The sequence below is a fragment of the Bombus affinis genome, chromosome 6 (assembly GCF_024516045.1).
Source record: "Bombus affinis isolate iyBomAffi1 chromosome 6, iyBomAffi1.2, whole genome shotgun sequence".
Lineage (NCBI taxonomy): Eukaryota > Metazoa > Arthropoda > Insecta > Hymenoptera > Apidae > Bombus > Bombus affinis.
This window is the reverse complement of record NC_066349.1, coordinates 10,263,253-10,282,575: the sequence shown is the minus strand read 5'-3', so window position 1 is coordinate 10,282,575 and position 19,323 is coordinate 10,263,253. Positions and strand designations below refer to the sequence as shown.

General features: G+C 35.4%; 2 protein-coding genes and 1 long non-coding RNA gene across 6 annotated transcripts in view; 2 read left to right on the top strand and 1 right to left on the bottom strand.

Annotated features, from left to right (window-relative positions):
• Positions 1–999: 999 nt before the first annotated feature.
• LOC126918073 (uncharacterized) lies at positions 1,000–2,870 on the bottom strand. The gene is made up of 2 exons (XR_007711203.1): positions 2,795–2,870; positions 1,000–2,396 (listed from the first exon to the last, which is right to left on the bottom strand). It is a non-coding gene; the product is annotated as an uncharacterized LOC126918073 (long non-coding RNA).
• Positions 1,039–9,896, top strand: LOC126918035 (lethal(3)malignant brain tumor-like protein 3). 4 transcript variants are annotated; one of them, XM_050725597.1, is made up of 17 exons: positions 1,039–1,199; positions 3,916–4,123; positions 4,818–5,112; positions 5,207–5,446; positions 5,519–6,153; positions 6,235–6,394; positions 6,482–6,653; positions 6,734–6,914; positions 6,997–7,183; positions 7,260–7,477; positions 7,557–7,785; positions 7,877–8,066; positions 8,156–8,277; positions 8,353–8,716; positions 8,794–8,868; positions 8,949–9,258; positions 9,339–9,896. In XM_050725597.1, the coding sequence occupies exons 1-17, from the start codon at positions 1,174–1,176 to the stop codon at positions 9,462–9,464; spliced, it is 3,738 nt and encodes a 1,245-aa protein (XP_050581554.1). In that variant the 5' UTR covers positions 1,039–1,173; the 3' UTR covers positions 9,465–9,896. The 4 variants fall into 4 exon arrangements, with proteins under 4 accessions (XP_050581554.1, XP_050581553.1, XP_050581556.1 ...); XM_050725596.1 differs by having other exon boundaries at positions 1,049–1,199; positions 6,985–7,183; XM_050725599.1 differs by lacking the exon at positions 1,039–1,199 and adding an exon at positions 1,264–1,386 and having other exon boundaries at positions 6,985–7,183.
• Positions 9,897–10,288: 392 nt separating this feature from the next.
• The window catches only part of LOC126918052 (fringe glycosyltransferase), a 118,760-nt gene continuing 109,725 nt past the window's right edge, over positions 10,289–19,323 (top strand). The window contains exons 1-2 of the mRNA XM_050725639.1: positions 10,289–11,479; positions 12,419–12,658. Coding sequence (XP_050581596.1) covers positions 11,186–11,479; positions 12,419–12,658 — 534 coding nt within the window. The 5' untranslated portion in view covers positions 10,289–11,185. The remainder of the gene's footprint in view (positions 11,480–12,418; positions 12,659–19,323) is intronic.

Here is a 19,323-nt window from a genome sequence, read left to right as displayed (position 1 = left end):
AAACTGACGTTCACTAAATTCACTAATAGCTTTGTTGCTGCTACGGGAGTTGTCAGATCTGTGTATACTACCGTGCCCCTTACACGGCTTCCGTTTCCCCTCCTGCCATCATCCCTATAAGACAAAGAGGGTTTAGAGAGAGATCTCCGATGAGATTTCGCCCTTCTTCTAGCTCTCTCTTCAAACAGAAAACAATACGCGGGAAGTGTTTGTATTGGGCGCGAGTCTATAGCACAGTATTAGCTAGCGTTTCTGTACCATGGTAACGAAACTCGAGTGAGAAAAGACTCTCCAAGCTCCGAAACACAGCTTGGACACCACTGGCGTGTAACATCGAGCGCAAGCGTTTACGTACTCTTTGACATATGTTTCTCAAATACGTAAATATGTATGTACATTTATATACGTAAATGAATCTATACTTACATATACATATAGATTCGCGCATATTTATAATCAAGCGATTCTTAAGCTTCGCTAAACCGAACGCTTTTCAATCGTTATACTTCCATACGGTTCTTCGAATATGTGATAATGAATTTACTGTAGCGAATTAAATGTACGATGAATGTATGCATACCATATGGAAATTTTATAGTTGCTGCGTTAAAAATAAGGAGACTCTGTCGTTATGGACGCGCAGCAGGAAATAAGCGTCCCAATGTAGTCGACAATTCCATTAAATTTGTTATATACTACCTACTTCTATTTTTTATTTCGATCGATACCGAAGAGCGTAACGTTTAATTCTTGTTTTACGGGGCCAAAAATATAAATTACTTTTACTTTGATTTGCTTGATGTGAAGAACTTGAAATATTATTTTGCAAAATTGAAAGTGGAAACAATTTTTTAACCTTTAATATAACTTTTGCATGAAAATAAGCGAAAGAATAATTACGATTATTCGTTACTTTATATATTCGCCGATTAATTGTACGCGAGTTGTATTTTGTTCGTAGAAAAAGGATTGTATTTGTAAATTAAATTTACTTTGACGTTTGAAAGGTGATAGCTAAAAAATTTTTATTACATGCTATTAAATACATATTTCTGAAACAGAAACATTTTTATCTTATTCTATTTTATGTGTACAAATGTGAATGAGCCTTTACAGCAGAAGCAACATGGGTCGATGCGCATGCGCAGTTAGAATGATATCGTCTCTTCGCATATGATGGCGACTGACAACTTTAAAACGTGAGTTTATTATCATATAATTTCTTATGTTTACAATGTGCTGTTCGCGTGTAAAATATGACAGTGATAACATTAAATATTCAGTTGTTTGTTAGTCAAGTAATTTTTTTCTCACGATCGACGTTCGATAGATTATATCCTTAAAATTACCGCTCATAATTCGTTAGACCAACATTCACTTATCCTAGTAAGTATACCTATAAAGCTTCCCGTAACTTCTTGCATTAGTGTACTTGAAAAAAGTTGTAAAGTATTTATGAATGAATGTAACGTGTACAAACTTCTTAATACATATTACTACGATTATCATAATAATCTTTATTTATATTCTTTTTCAACTTGCCTCCACTCATATAGAAATATACTTAAAATATTATGACTTGGAGCTTTGATAGTGATTATATCTACATATTCATAAGATCAATTTATACCGATAAAGTAAAAATAATGAATTAGTTTTGTTTTCTTCGTATCTTTGAAAACTTTTTTAATAACCTCGATGCCTCGTAGATTAAATATCTCGTACTTTGTTAAAATAGACATATTCTATTGTTATTGCTCATAAAATAACAAAGGTATTCATAATCTTAACGTTGTATAATTAAAAAAAAATCTGTTTTCATTCAGGATTATTTACTTTATACTGTTTTTTACAAATTTAAAAGATATTTATAAATCGTATTTATGTCCTATTATTATCGTTATTAATAATTTATATCAAATTTATACATTATTAAAAACTTTAATAAATTTGATGCTAACAATATTTTATTACAAATTTTTATCTCTTTCAGATATAAATTTATGAAATTCCAGTATTGTAATCATAATCTGATAGTTGTAAATTCATTATACATAGCAATAATATATATCGAGCATTAAAAATGTTAGCTTTTATATTTTAGAGGTTAATGCAGAAGTATATCGAAATCGAAACTTGAGTATTTGCTTAGTGTGCGAAATGAATATATCAATTATCATTTTCTATGAACTAATATAAATGATATTTTCGCGTATGGTACAGTAGAAAATATTGATCGTCAAATTTAATAATTTTATCAAGAGCTCGTCGGAAATTACTGTTTCAAAGGCAGAATCCTTTTCTCCAATTGCACGTACTGCTACGTTTAACCAATCCAACCACGATAACAATATGACGTCACGCGACAAGTTTCTGCCATTGGTCAAAATCAACAACTATGAAAATAAAATAATAAAATTTAACATGTACAACTACACTTAAAGCATGTCTGAGTCGGATACATTTCGTATCAAATATTTTGATTAAATTACCGATACTTTGATGAATTTCAATTTTCAAAATCCAATGCGATAATTTGTTAAATAGTGACAAATATGTGACTCGTGGTTTTAAAAAAAATTTAGCTTGGTTTAGCTCGCATTGATCAGCGGTACGCGAATTGGTTTTACTTTTTTTGGATTGATATTTGCGCGGCAGATTCGTGAAAGGATGCAGGCGAGAAAAGTCTGCCCGTGAAAAGGCAGTAGATTAAATAAAAAGAAACTTTGTTATGTGGTATATAGTTATCGATCGACAGTGCATGATCCCTGAATGATTTCAAAATTACTCATACCTGGGAAAAATCTGTATATCCGATGCGGTTAATAGTGTATCAAGAATGTTACGATTGGTCGAGAGTGTGAGCTTGTTCTTCAGTGTAACTCCGATTAACCAATAGGAAGCGGCCTGTTGCGCCGTCGCTACTACAGTTAGAATCTATGAGGATATAGCTGTAGTGTACGCAGAATGAAGGCTTGAACGCTTAAAAAATATGTGAAATTAATCGTTTAAAATTCACTGGAATTTCAACTTGGTTTGTTCTTCGTTTATGTCGTGTTAATTGTTTGCGTTACCCTGAGAATCCTGCAAGAGATGATCAGTTTTATATAGTTTGATCCATCCCCTTATTCCAGTGAAAAGTGTGTGTGCGTACGCGTTGTGTTCTTCAAGTGATTTGTAAAAGTGCTTCAATAAAAATATCTGTGGTGTAACTGTTGAAACTTTTACCTCCCGAGGATTTCTAGTGTTCCATAGAATGTATGAAATAAATTGTCGGCCAACTGATGCATTTGAAAGCGTGAAAATTAATAACGTAACTACACTGAACGATATTTGTTCGGCGCGTGTTTCAAATCGTGTTAGTGATTCTCTTAACGCCCAGTTATGGCCATCCGGGATACCATTGCATTAGTTATTAAACTTTGTATATTCAAAAATTGCAGTTATTTGCAAATTATAACTAGCAACAATTCTACTTAGTGATAGGAGATATTATATTATACACTGTTAGGTTTGTAGAATTACAAAATACTTTCACTTGTCTATTTTTTTTCATTCCATTCATCGTACGACGTTCTTTAGATATTAATTCATTTTTTAATAAAAAGATGTTTTGTTATCATTCTGCCTATTCAATCGTTTCTTTTTTATAACAACTTTCAAAAATCAATTTTTTAAGTATAGATAAGATTTAAATGATTAGGCCATTGAAGTTGTTTTTATCTTTTAATCTTTTAGTTATGTTTTTAAATATTTGTGTTATAATATAATATAAATAAGTAACCAGACTTTTTTGAAAATATGATGTTGATTGATGTTCTTAAATGTTCTGATGATGATTTGAATCGTTAAATGTACAAAGTGAATTTCTTTATACAATTTCTAAAAATATATTGTATTATGTTTTTTCAACAGAATGGAAGAAGAAATAGTAGTAGATGATGTAGATGAGAATAGTAGCACGGAGATTCCACAGTCAGATGATCCAACAACACCCGTTATGCCTTTATTATACATTCAACAAAGTAAATTACGTTCAGCTCCACCAACAACCACAAATCAGACTTTGGTTTCACCTAATGCTACTCAATTGGCTGCTATTATCAATCCAGTCAATAATCAGGTAATTTGTTAATATCCTTATCTTGAATGAGATAGCTTGAGTTTTCAGGACAGAATATTATTTTCTCTTTATATTAAATATAATATAACATCAAAAAATTTTATAATAAAATTTGAATATATTTTTAATATTCATAATTTTATAATCTTACATAAGTAGAATAATATATTATACTGTATAGTACAATAAAGTGTATAGTTATAGTATATAGGTCAGAGTAACCTATAATTATATAAAATGATCCAGTATAGTTGTGGTACTTTAAGAATATACTGTTAACTATAATTTTATTATTTCATATGTAAGTGAATATGGAATATACACATGTAGAGTGTGAAATCCTATTAGATTCCATATATAGGTGATAGCAGTGAATAGTGTATACCTTTATAATAAATATAGAGCTGTTCAATACACTTGCTATAGTGGATAACAAGTAGGAAAGTGTAAATTACATTAAACATTACTTTTATAACCATTCAGATATTTTATCATAGTATATCAAAAATATTTCAAATATTTCTTAAAGACACAAATTTGTAAATATGTAAGGAGTGGCACAATATTAGACAATTTTTAATGATCAAATGACATATGATTTAATTGTGTTAAGACATCAAGTTTATTTAATCAATTTTTTGGTGATTTATAAATTATTTTAATGTCATCAATGAACTGTTTATTTTAATTACAGATTGTTACTGGACAGAACAAAGTGTTTATACAAGGGCCAAGTCAGGTTACTACTTCTCAGAATAAACAACATATTGTAATCCATCGGCCAATTAATACTGTCAGTACCACAACTACTTCGCAAGGGCAGAAACATATATTGCTTAGAAAGTCCAATGCATCTACTGCTCAGATAGTGCCCTTAAGTACCTCTCAAGGAAATCAAACCAATGCACAAGCAGGCAAGCACACCTTTGCATATCTTGGAACTCTCATTAAACCAAATAAATCACGGGAATCTGTTGTTATTCCAGCAGGTGACTATTTTATTTTCATAATAAAATTATGAGTAATAAAAAGGATACTTTTTATTGATATAATCTTAATTCACTTTTTCATATCTTTTATTAGGAGCTCTAACTACAACTCAGATAGCTAAACCAAAATTAGTGATAGCACCAGTTATATCACAGTTAGCGCAAACTTCAACAAGTACTACTACAGGATCTCAAAGTCAAACTCCAAAACACATGGCTAATTTATTATTACCAGTCAGCATACCCCAACAAAGTGGACCTACTAAATCCAGTATGTTTAATTTAAAAATTAATAATGGTCAAATTAATACAGAAAGTAAAGGAACTATTACAGGTAAATACTTGAAAGCGTACTTCATTGTATTGTTAAATTTGAATTAACTATTCCCTTCTTTTTGTATTATAGTATTACGGGAGTCAAAAACTACAAATTCAGCTACACATCCACCTCCTTTGCATCCTATTGCAAAAATGAGTTTACTAAATGCAAATAAAGGAAATAATAATTCTACAGACAGTATAAAAATTACAGAAAATCCAGATTCCGCAGTTATTACCCCTATTCCGAAAAAAGACGACGCCGGTATGCCTGAGAAGCGAAAAAAGACGATAAGCAATATATTAAGAGGATCGGGTGAAAAACGAATAAAAAAACAAAATCTTCCAAAGTCTACTCAAGAGAGTATAGTTGATGTGAGCTATGCACTAAGTAGTCCAGAATCAGAACAAGATAAGGATAAGAAAGTGCAAAACGATGACGACATTACATTGATTAAAGTAGTTCCTAGTGAAGATAAAACTGTGAAACTTACTACTAATACTAATGTCGACGACGATATAAAAATCGAAATTATTAAAACACGCACAAGCTGTGGCATTGAATCATTAACAGACAATAAAAATGATACTAAGATTAATATAAGTAATCATGAAGACTTAAAAGATCATTTAAATACAACACATAACGATTCCAATTTCGATGCGGCGAAAGTTTTAGATTGGAAGGACGGTGTTGGTACTCTTCCAGGAAGTACATTAAAGGTATGACCATATAACATTAGAAAATTAATTTTTGATGTCATGGTTTAATAAAATAGCGAATAAATCTATTATATTTTATAGTTTTGTATGAATGAATTTGGTATTATGGAAGTAGTAGATGAAGACGAAAATAACAAACAAGGTAAAGATTGCATTGGCGACAAAGAGAATGTTTGTTCGACACAGAATTCTTCCAAGTCTACCCCTGTAACTGTTAATAATATAAATAACGAAAAGAAACGTAAGTATTAACAATGTGAATATGCATATTTTCTTTCAAAGAGTGGAGGAAGATTTCTTTCGAATGTGACCGAGTTTATTTTTATAGCCGATGATAGAAAATCGAGGACTGTTTCGGCGGATACAATGTACCATTGTGAAGGCTGTGGATGTTACGGACTAGCTGCAGAATTTGAAAGTCCGATATCGTGTGGTCCATCATGTACGGAAATAATAGAAGCCAAGAAACAACCTCCGATGCGAAAAGAGAAAGACTTAAAGTATGTTGTTCGATATAAAGTTTTCTAATATTTAGTTAAATATATACGTTTTTATAAGTTTATTTTTATTTTATTGGCAGAGATCTACGGGTGAAACGGAAACGGAAACGATTACTTCAAGAACAGCAACAGTCTAAAGAAATAGAAGAAAAATCCGAAGACAGAGGACAAGAGAAGGTGAAATCTGAGACAGACGAGGATACAAAAGATACTCTTACAGGAATGGATGAAGAGAGTCAAGGAGATAACACTGAATCGAAGGTACTTGTGACCAAACTTTTCTTTTACAGTCATTGAAACATACTGCTTATAAATGTGTCTCTGTATTCAGTATCCTTGGCAGACAGGGAAACTCGGATTTTCATGGTCTAAGTATCTTGAACATTGTAAAGCAAAAGCAGTACCCGTTAAATTATTCAAAGATCCCTTCCCATATGCAAAAAATCATTTCAAAGTTGGAATGAAATTAGAAGGAATAGATCCTGAACATCCGTCACGATATTGTGTTCTTACGGTTGTTGAAGTAGTAGGTAAGTTATTTCACTTTCTTCTTCTTATATTCAGTCTATAACAATATACTCAGTTTATTTATTTGGATAATTCCAGGTTATCGAATACGTTTGCATTTTGATGGATATGCAGAAAATTACGATTTTTGGGTAAACGCAGACAGTATGGATATTTTCCCGGTTGGCTGGTCGGAAAAGAATGGACATCGATTAGACCCACCGAAAGGTTACGTAGCTAGTAATTTTAATTGGAACGCATATCTAAAAATTTGCAAAGCTACTGCAACGCCAAAAAATATTTTTTCAAATAAAAGTGTAAGTGCCAATCAATTTTTAATCAAACGATTTATTTTTTAATTTCATGAACTTCACCAATATACTTTACTAATTTTAGTCAGTATGTCCAACTGGTTTCCGCGTAGGAATGAAATTAGAAGCGGTAGATAGGAAGCATTCTTCTTTGGTTTGCGTAGCAAGCATAGCAGGCCTAATGGATTCCCGTATATTAGTTCATTTTGATTCTTGGGATGAAGTGTATGATTATTGGGCGGATGCAAGTTCTCCATACATTCATCCAGTGGGATGGTGTCATCATAATGGTCATAGTCTAACGCCACCAAATAGTAAGTGAAATAATATGTATTCAATTTTTATATTTTTGTATCTTCTTCCGGAAAAAATGATGCATGTAAAAATGCGAATTTATTGTTTCAGATTATAAAGACCCTAAATCTTTCACATGGGATGCGTATCTCAGGGAAACCCGTTCCATGGTCGCACCAGCGAGAGCTTTTAAACAACGACCACCTTGCGGATTTAAGCGTGGAATGAAATTAGAAGCGGTTGATAAACGCGTGCCTCAACTTATAAGGGTAGCAACAGTTGAGGATGTAAAAGATCATATGTATGTAAATTACAAATATTTATTTTTATCTTAAAATTAAGTGGAGCGCAGTACAATTATTTGTATATGTATATATTTTTGTTTTACAGGCTAAAAATACGATTTGACGGATGGCCAGAAAATCATGCTTATTGGGTTGACGACGACTCCCCTGACATACATCCCATGGGTTGGTGTATGAAAACGGGTCATCCTTTGGAACCACCATTAAGTAAAAATTTTTTAAATATTTTTATACCTCTTGTGTTTTTATATTCTTACTCTAAATATGTATTACTGGCTCTAGCTCCAGATAACTTAAATGACAGGCCCGAGTGTGGAACGTATGGCTGTAAAGGAATAGGACATGTAAAAGGGCCTAAATATGCAACGCATAACTCTGCATCTGGATGTCCGTATTCACCTCAGAATCTTCATAAAGTTAGGCAATTAGCCGATAGACTTAATCTGAAGCACGAGACTTGCGACTTTGACGATGATGTACAAGATAGACCAAAATTAGAAAAAGCAGACAAAATAAAAATGGAAAAGTCTGAGAAATTGGAGAAGCCATTGTTTTCGGAGGAACGATTAATAAAGACTGAGAAAGACATTAAACAAGAAGATGGAGATTTCTCTGACAAGAATGACAAATCAGAAAATTCGGAAAAGTAAGCTATACAAATATTCTGTATTATATTATATATTCTTGTAATTGCTATGTATACGAGTAATTCATAATTTATAGGTCTAGTAAATCGAAACATCATCACAGTGACGGACAAACGGATGATGACGAACTTTTGAAAAAGAGAAAGAAAAGGTTTATTCATGACTATATTTCTTCCATTTATAAACGTACATGTATTTATAACTAACTTGTATGTTTTTATACTTTTATAGACGACAGGTTTCTGAAGAACGTTTATATTCACTTTCGAATTCATATGGTGACTCGTCGCTAACTACTATACCCTATGCTGCAAATATGCCTGATAAACAATTACGTACAGAATTGTACCAATCCGTTTATAATCCTGGATATAATCCATTACCGGATTCGCCGCATATATGGGCGAAACATAGCAATGCTTTAAACAGGGTAGTAGCGAAACAGAACACGAATCCTCGAAGGTGGTCGAATGAAGAAGTAATTAAATTTATTCAGAGCCTTCCCAATTGTAAAGAAGTAGCAAATATCTTTAGGCAACACGTAAGTATTTAAAAAAAAGGAAGAAATGTAATACAATTTATTATATTCAAACTGTTTAATTTCGTATTCGATGTTTATAGAATATTGATGGTGAGGCATTTTTAATGTTGACTCAAGAGGATTTGATATCGCTATTGGGATTGCGTCTCGGACCTGCGATTAAGTTGTACAATAGTATAGTTCTTTTACGTCGAAGAGCAACGTGAATGATGTGCGATGAACGCACATACAGTTGGGCTTTAAAGAGTGCAAAATGGCAGCTATTATGACGATTGCGTCAGATGTATTTATTTAAAATAAAGCAGAGGAAGCTTGAAATCATTGGGGTAGAAATGTATCTTCTATCGCAATTAGGAATATTGATTTACAAATGGAGGGAAAATTTGTAACAAATCCTAATTTGATGATACAAAAGACATTTATTAAAGTGAAAGATGATCGTATGTTTAAAGTTGAAATGGACGATTTTTATCGATTTGTGATCACGAGATGTAACTATAGCTTGAATAGACGCTCATGATGAAGTACTTACGATTGTCTATTTTAATCTTTTTTTTATGCTGTAAAGTGCATTGAATCATGTACAAATGTAAATATTGACGATCTTAATAATTAAATATTGTAATACAGAAATATAAGCAGTCTTTTATGAAGGAATCTACACCTGACCTGCGATACTCATATTAATAACTTTACACCTGTAAATACACATCCTCTGAACTTTTTTGAATGAATTTATCCAAAATAACAGTAACATATTTATGTAACGTATATAATATTTCAAATATTTTGCAATTGATACTTTATCTTCACTACGTATAAAAGATATATGAAAGAAACAATGAACGAAAGTCAATTCAGATTAATAAAACAATTGTATAAAAAATGTATTTTATAAACAAAAGATCCGGATACAAGAATGCAGACTGTATAAACAAGTTAAGTTATAAATCAAAAGTTCACACACAATGTTTATTTATTAAAAAATGAAAGCAAAGTAAGGTAATAGTTTTTACAATTGCTTATTTCATTTATTGTTCATTGATTTCCAATCGATATAGAAATTTATTAGGTTATTAATCGGATCAACGTAGAGGCACAACGAAGAGGCGGTGCTCCATTTAAAACGCGTCCCCCTTCTCATTCGTTCCAGACATTGTGCCACTCTTCAGGTCGCTCTCCCACCACGCCGGCCAAGTGGCTGCTATGGCGATGTTTACAGCGTAGTCACGACGACTGGCCATGTGTTCAGTCGGTGGCTTGTCGCGCGCCGTGCAGTATTACGTTTTGGTGCGTGTTCGCCTCGTGACTCTTCGTATATCTCCGCTTCACAAAAGCGTTCCCGTGTGACAACCACTTGACTGTCAAACACTCGCTGCTCTCCTACAGGTTGACCTGAAATTATTTATAGTACAACGATACAGAAAAACAAGCGACCAAACAATCAATTATAATCAATTTACAAGAGTATCATATAGTTTTTCATGATAGATTCGCAAGGCGAATTGTTTGAAACACGAGATTATCGTTCAATTGAAATCTATAATTCTTCAAACAGAGATATGGATTTCAAAGTTTTAATCGATTTTCATAAATTGTTGACCGAATCAACAACCAATTAACGCGAAACGGAACGATGACATTGATGGTGTCATCGATAATTAAATATAACGGAATAACCGAAATTTTGCAGGTTATCCTTTCAGTTAATTTACAAAGTGACAAGAAGGAACTTTCGATGGGATATTCGTGATCGTGTATTACAGTGAATCGAGTTACAGTTCACGTTATTCATTGTCATGCGCAGACGCGATCCTTTCGTGCGACGAGTAGGCTAGATTTGATTATCGAAAGCGAACGATTTATTCGATATTTTGAAAGAGTAACACGGGAGTGACGCGCGGGAACGTGATTACTTTTGTATGTTATGACTGGCGTATTTTTCACGCGGCAGAAGGAGGGGAACGATGCAAGGTGGTTGCCGTTGATCGTTGGAGTTCGAGAAAAACGTGAAAATCACGAGGAAGAGGGACGGTCGGTGAAATTCGGTGGCGGTGGGCCACAGGCTCGATTGTCGGTGATTGACGCGGGATACGCCGGCACCGGAAGTGCTAAAATGCCCCGTAGCCTGCCGACTAGACGAGGTCTTCAGGCGTTGGCACTTGTTCTCGCCACTGCTTATGCTACCATTCTTCTTTATCAGGCTGTTGCACCCCGTCAGGTAAACGTTTTAATTTGTCTTACATATGTTTGCGATTATTGTTAATCCTTCGCTTTACAACGTTGAATAACAAGACGTAGCGTCTACTACCAAAGTTCAATTTTAACCCCTTTATTTCAGATCACTGTCGATCAGTGAATACAAATTGCATATAATATTTCAGTACTCTGCTTTAAAGTGTTAAACCAATAAATTATTAAGGTTAATAGCAATACCTACGGTGGATAGGAAAAGTATTTGCACATTAGTAATTACATTAGTAATTTATTAATTCAATGAGTGTGAATCCTTTAGTACAACAACATTAAACAAAATAAGTGCATAATTAATAGGAGAATGGAGTAAGGAAAAGAGAACGAAGAATAAGAACAATAGAATAAGGTAGATAGATAAATATATAAATAGAAGTAAATAAAGTACGGTTCAACATATAAGATTAATTAGTTTCAAATATATCAAATTTCGTATCATTCGGTAGTAGATACTTTTATAAGACAATAAAGATTTGGTATACTATAAAAATGAAACGTTGAACCTGATAAAGGAAAGCGTTTCTTAGGATAATAAGGTTATGTGCAAATACTATATGCAACTGCTATATCAACAGAAAGATAGATCATAAGGTAAGGGGTTATTCGACTTTAGTAATAATGAAAGATGTCACTTCCAAATGACGCGTTAATTGTTCTATTCTCGAAGCGCTATTCTCGGTAGCCAGTTATGTTAATCGAACGGTAAATCGAGTTCGAACTTGTTTCGTCGCGATCGTCGTGAGAGTAAACATTCCGCGAGCTCGCGTGCACGTGCTCGCTTCTTTTCCAAGAATTCTCAATCAGATTATTGTTCTATGCGTGCAATGTTTACAAAATATTATCGATCTATTATGAGCGTATCGCAGTTGGTTTTATACTTATGTGTGTGTATGGCATTGTTGCGTAGTGGGTCGACGAGATGACGGTGGAAGTGAACAGTAGGAGCGTACTGGTGGAAGTGCCAGCTTCGAGGAGGATGCTGATCAACGAGGAATCTTCGGTGACACCTGCGATCGCGACTGCGACCATGGCACCGTTCACCACGAATCTCGACGATGTGTTCATCAGCGTGAAAACTACCAAGCATTACCATCACTCCCGTCTGCCAGCTATCATCAGCACGTGGTTTCAATTCGCTAAGGATCAGGTACGTGACAAATCCTTCCAAGCCTCTATGTTTTTACGCGTCTACAGAATATTTTTCTAAGCCGTGGTTTGCGCTCTTGAGATATTTGTATTCTCCTTATTGTTGTATATCACATCTTTATGATTCATCTCTACGATAATTTTTTAAGAGTGCGATATTGGATTAATTATAATACTAGATGTAAGTAATGCTACGTATTATACAATATATTCTTATAAGATTCTATTGTTCTATTCTATACTTACTACATGCATACAGCCACTCGATGTACGTATATGTATGTAGAAAATCGATAAAGATATACATACATATATATATATATATATACACATGTACAATGTGTAAATGTTTAGAACTAAGTCAAAAGCGTGGAAATTACTTTTTTAATGTAACGTTCTTAGAGATTTATAAATGCGAACAGATTTTATAGTGTGTTCAGAAAGACGAGTGCTGCTGATGAACGAATAGTTATAAACGTATATGCGATTGTATGCATATTGTACAGACGTAACAGTAGACTCTTGTAAATTTTTACCAAGAGATTACCGATATCATTGGCCTTTCATTTCTACTTAATTAAATTCTAGTCGTTAAGCGTCTCCTCTGGCCCGTCCAGGGAATTTTCCCAAACTCTTCGATGGCCAGTCTACCACTGATTATAAGTACAATACCTAACACTGCAGTCTTAAAAAATCACCTGTTAGTATTAATTTATGCTATTAGTGGATCGTTTAGTTTGTCTTGCATCTTGTTCTATCCAATTCGTTTTCTTATCATCTAATTGGTAACGAATGATCGAGCAATTAGTTTTAGAATGTACACTTTGTTCGACCGTTGTAATTGAATCGTTACCATGTAATAGCTCATTTTTATCTCTATGTATTAACGAACAATACTTGAAGCAGTTTTCAGCGAAGAGTATTAATTGATTCTCGAAAAGAAAGTATTAATTCGTTAGACTGGCTGACTGTTTAGAATAGAGACGACTCTGTGTGCGATTTGTTACTGTTCGGTCGAGCATATACACGGCGGTTTTCAGCTTGATGAGCACTCGTCGTGGGAACGGGATTCTCTGTATTTCCGTTTTACCCTTTCCTTCTTTCTGCGTCTCTTGTTCTCCACCAACTTCCACGTACCGTGTACAGCGTTTTATTTGTGTATTCAGCTCATGTTCTTGAAACAAACGAATTTTATGTATTCGTCTCTTCCGAATCCGTCCGTCCATCCGTTTTATTCGCTTCATCCATCTCTTTCTGGTCTTCGTTGACTCTAAAACCTCCTTAAAGATCCACCGGATAGCTAAGCTAAGCTATAGCTAATTTAATAGCACAGCTTTGGTAGATTTCGTTTATGAATTTTAGTAACCTTCGTGCTACGTTCGTTCATTGCTCTTATTAAGTATAAATCCATTTTGCAAAATTCTAATGTCTCTCTGTATCTCTTGCTTCATGAACCTTTTCTCGCCACTCTATGTACGTGCATATCGAAGCAAATAATTTCAAATTTAGCACGGCATAGTGTAGCGTAGTTTACCGGCGGATTGCCGACTTAAAAGTGTAGGTAGGTGGCAAGAAGGTCTAGGAACTCTCAACTTTCGCGATATTATCTTGCCAGGACTAATTGCATGCATTGTACTTCCCCCCTGTTGCTCGGCCTTCCGCTCCCATCGCTACCGGCGACACTTCCTGGAACTAGCAGCCCAGAAAAGTCGCCGGAGGGCCGACTAATAATCGAGATTCTCAGGAATCGCGCATTCGAACGAATTATCCAGGGACCTAAAAGCTCGTTTCGGAGCACTCGTGTTCTCGAGGCGACGTAACATTCGCCCGTTACTTCGTCGTCGGTCTTCTTTGAAGCGCGCCTCGTAGCTTAGCTCGTTTTGCTCAATGGATTCAGAGTAAAAGAAATTTGATTGAATTACGTCTTAAGGCAATATATCGTTGTATTCTCGTCAAGGGTGGTCGATGAAAGCGATTAATTATTGTAGTAACTATCGCCTTGCCGAAGGACGTTGGGTGTTTCAGTACGGTATTTGGTTACGTTATAATAAAATAGGATAGGTCGGGATATGAGATAACGAGACTGTACATTTTTATGTATCACAAGAAATTTGAAGGTTCAAAAATCCATAGAACGTACGTGCAAATATATACAGGTGAGTCAATAAAAATTACCATTATTATTATTATACCAATAATTATTATCGAAAAATGTTTCCAGTGAAATTTATTGTATTTAAGCAGCCTGGTCAGACGAGTACATTTTGATTTTTTAATATTTTGTATTCTTTGAGATATTACGGTGACGTCGATAGGTATATTTTTTATAACATTAGTCGATCCAACTGGACATTCCAATGAAAAACAATCGGTTTAGCAGCTATTTTAATTTTAAATTGTCAAATTTAATTTATGAAAGAGAAGCAAAGACGCGAGGCAGTATTCCTATGTATAACTATTGGAAGATTTAAGGATACTCATATCACAGCAGACTGCTTAAACGCGATAAATCTCGCTTCATAAAGTCAATGGACAACGAGTTGTTTCAAACGGTAGATTTTACCGACTCACCCTGCACCAGATACATCGAAGCGCTATGCTTGTTATAATATTTACCGAATGAAGGAAGTCTTTGCCTATGTTCTATTTCTTTTAGTCGTCCTCGTAGAGATGCGAATTTGAATAAAAATTCGCAGTTTAGAAATAAGAATATAAGCAACGTTCTAGGCTCTTGGATATTTAAAAAGATCCTAGCAAAAGCACTCGATGGTGTCAAAGATCTCGGTGTGAAATCGAGTTAATACGTGCAAGTGCCTAGGGCGATCTTCCAGAAACAAAAGCAGCTTTCTCGTTTTACGTTCTATCCTTATTTCCAACGATGTCGCATGGTCTATGAGCAGGCAAGAAGGAATATCAGAAAATATGCTCCTTTCATTTCACGCTTTTACGAATTCTCGGGAGAGAAATGATTTACGAAGAAAAGGGAGTCAAGTAGAAAAACGGACTACTGCCAGGTCTGATTGTATTGTCGACTTGTTGGTAGGCTCGTCCTAAATGTAAATGAATTTCTCTTCGGGTTGCTAACGTTGCTGCTGTCTTTCCCGCTGCTAGTTTTTACGTCTATGCGACTAAATGCAATAATTGAAGAAAATATTCGAATACTTTTATAGAAATCTTTCTACGAATATATTATCTGTATTGTATGAAACGTTTCGAAATTTCATTAACAACGCTGTTACGAGACATTGTGCTCGCGATTATATTGGCAAAGCTTCAGACCTGAGAATCTGGAAATTCATGGACATAGAAATTAGAAAATATTTATTGCAAGCGCACTCTCCACGAACATCAAAGTAATTGGACAGTCGATTATCCATTAGGTATATCAGCAAGCCAGAATATAGCACAACGATTTTCAATATTAATTATATACATATCGAAGATCATTATTTATATGCTGTACTAATTTTCAACTGTTATTAGTACAGTCAAATGTACGTTTGTAATAAACGTAACTTCTATTTACATTTCCAGATTGGTTCCAAATATTACCAGTATAATCGCCGTGTCTCGTCGCGATGCTAATGAAATTTCAGAGAGCTTTGTACAACGCGCAATTATTTATATACCATAATTTCCTACGCTAAATGTTCAGCTATTTTCGCGAGTCACCGTACATAGTAAAGTCTTAAGACCGCGAATGTATTTGCATAGATATTACATACATCTGCATAGATGGTAACGGTCGAAGAAGAACCGTAAAAGAACCATAGACAACGTTCGGATGACAGTGTTCGAATTTGCCATCGTATCGGTGCTACAGGGATACTTTCGATTTCGACAAATTGCTCGTGTTGCACTTTGTATCCGACTGGGATTCACGTGTTGCAATTGGAGAGTCATCGTGCTCGATTGGCTCGCTGTTAAGTAACATGCTGTAGGTGTTCATCGGAGGATTTCATTCGGAGAAGGAGGATTTCTGCCGGGGATACCGATCGATCGGCCGTCGAAGCGTTTGTCATTAGTTTCAGTGACTCGCCCTATATCGCAACCCTTCAATTTACAACAGCCGTTTCGCCTCTGAAACGTCAGCGGATAATTGATCAATTACGTCGTTTATTTATCTGGAAACGCTCACCGACCGCATCGCTGTAATTTTACGCGAGTAAAATACAGAGTATCTCTCGAGTTAATTTCTCCTTTTCATTTTATTTCTTCTTCCCGTCTCTTTTCTTTTCTTTTCTTTTTTTTTATATCGATGATCACCGAGGACTTCTCCTTGAAATTAATCGGACCTCGGTCGCGACTTTTCGGAACGTTGGGACGTCGAGCATCGAAAACACTGTAGTTTACTTGTTCGTCGATATTTTCAGAGTATCGAAATAATAGTTTCCCGTTTGGTGTTTGCGCGTGTACCGTGTGTTTCTAGCTGTTCGATATTCATTCCTCTCAGAGTTTGAAACGCACGTACAGCTCAGGTACATACCACTGTTACTGCATTCGAGTACGTACTTAAATGCTCAAGTACGTAAGCATTTACACACTCGCCTATCCGAGTATTCAGATTTTCGAGCTGCTACTTTCACACACTCGTGTACTCGTATATTTATACATTTAGTTTCTCGACTACCTAATTCCTAGGTTTATAGATTAGATATTATATTGTTATTAGGTATATTAGGTTCGGACTTTCTCAAACGATTCACCGATCTCGATCCACATACTTCGTGATATTCCTTCCCAGACGATTTACAACTCGGATTTCTCGATCTTCCAGTTTATTACAAAACAGGACGCGAGTACTCTCCTAGTTGGAGTCGAGAACAGCCTGTTTAATTCCTAACTTCGCGTCGCCCATAGAGTTGGAAACGGAGACTGCAACCAAAACGTTTAAATTATTCTCGAGCAAGAGAGAGAGAGAGAATTGGGTCCCAGTGCAATGGAGATATCGGCTTAACAACGATGCCCGTTTTAGCCGCGACGTACGTGCGTGGATTAACGTAATTACGTCGATGTAACGCGACGCCGGTGCCACTGACGTCATCGCGTCTCTCGTCCCTCTTTTTCCCTGGCGTGCGATGTCTCTTGTTTGCCGGATATTCGTGTTCCTTCTGCGAACGCTGACTCGGGAGCTTATTCGTCTCACCTTTTTCTTTTTTTTTCCCTCTTCCTCCGCGTTTGTTCCGTCTCTCCCTTCGCTACGGTTTAATTGTCGGTTATACAGGACATCCGTCTTGTCGCGACAATTCTTATCGTCGGTCGTAAGATAACGTTCCATGGATAGCCATCCAACAACCGCTGTTTGCTAAGCCGCTATTCAAGTTTTGGGAAATCGGGAGGAACAGCGATTTGTCACGCTCGAAATACGTTCGCCGTTCGAAGCACGAATACACGAGAAACTAGAAAATAGGATACGGCCGAGTAACGAATAAGGCGATCTCTTATAGAAGACATTTCTTATACAATTTTTTATAATAGGTCGAAAACGTGGAATAAAATTCCTCGATAGGACGCTTTGTCGTTGAGAAAAATAAATCTGAAAATTCATCGCGCGCGTATGTCAGGTCGATTGCGAGCCTTAAACGGACAAATTTTGTTTCGCACTTTCTATTTCTTTTCATACGTGCAATTACTTCCTGCCGATCGTTCGCTCATACTTAGGTGGCAATTAATCGAACTTTGAAACTCGCTTTTCTCGAAAATTAACAAATTTTTTTCTATACTTTCTTCTTGTTTCTTTCAGCAGCAATTATATCATGCCCGTTTGTGTCATCGTGTTAGATCGTTATACATGGTTGGATAAATGGAATCATCCAAATACCTGCTTTATTTATTCTCATGTAGAGAAGCTTCCCAGTAACAAAGTTACACTAGTCGAAGACACAGGTAACGGCGGAAGGAACTTTCACGAGTATCTCAGTATCCTTGTTACATTTTTAGATGAAACTCTATATTTCTATATATCCACAAATTTATGCGTTTTTTTAATCCTTCGCGCGAGAGATATCTGCGTCCAAAGACGCTTAAATTAGCGTAACTTTGTTCTGGGAAGCTTTTCATACAACAATAAACAAGGTAGATATCTAGGTGACTCCATTTAATCACGCCACCCTGTATATCATGAAAATTTTCAGCGAAAATTCACAAACATCGAAATATAGTTAGACTTCTCGCCATCTACGACTCTACGAATCTTTCCTTCAAAAACTGTCCGTTTTCTTCGATAACGAATTCTCTCAAACAGCTCGAACAATCTTCCAGGGTATTTCATTTCCTGTCTATGTCCCTCGAATTAGTTGTGCAAAGACCACGATGAAATATATTTACTGTTAGACTATAGCGTAATTCGGCGAATAAAACGAGCAAAGATGAACTTTACAGCTACAGCTAAGATTCAAAATTTCTTTCGTATATTGACCAAAGTCTGTCCATAGTCTGACCGAAGAAACGTCGCAAGAAATCTGCTCGAATTCGTTTATCGTGTTTCTTTTGGACGCTTAGAGACCACTTTGATACGAATTCGCCACTTTCTACTCGTTTCCGACGTCTATTACATCGGAACGAGCGTTTCTCCCACGTTCTTTCTCTTTTGCCGCGCACAAGTGGCAGGGATCCGTGTTTCCTCGGGTTCGAAAGCGCATCCCGCCACGTGAAAATCCTCGAGAC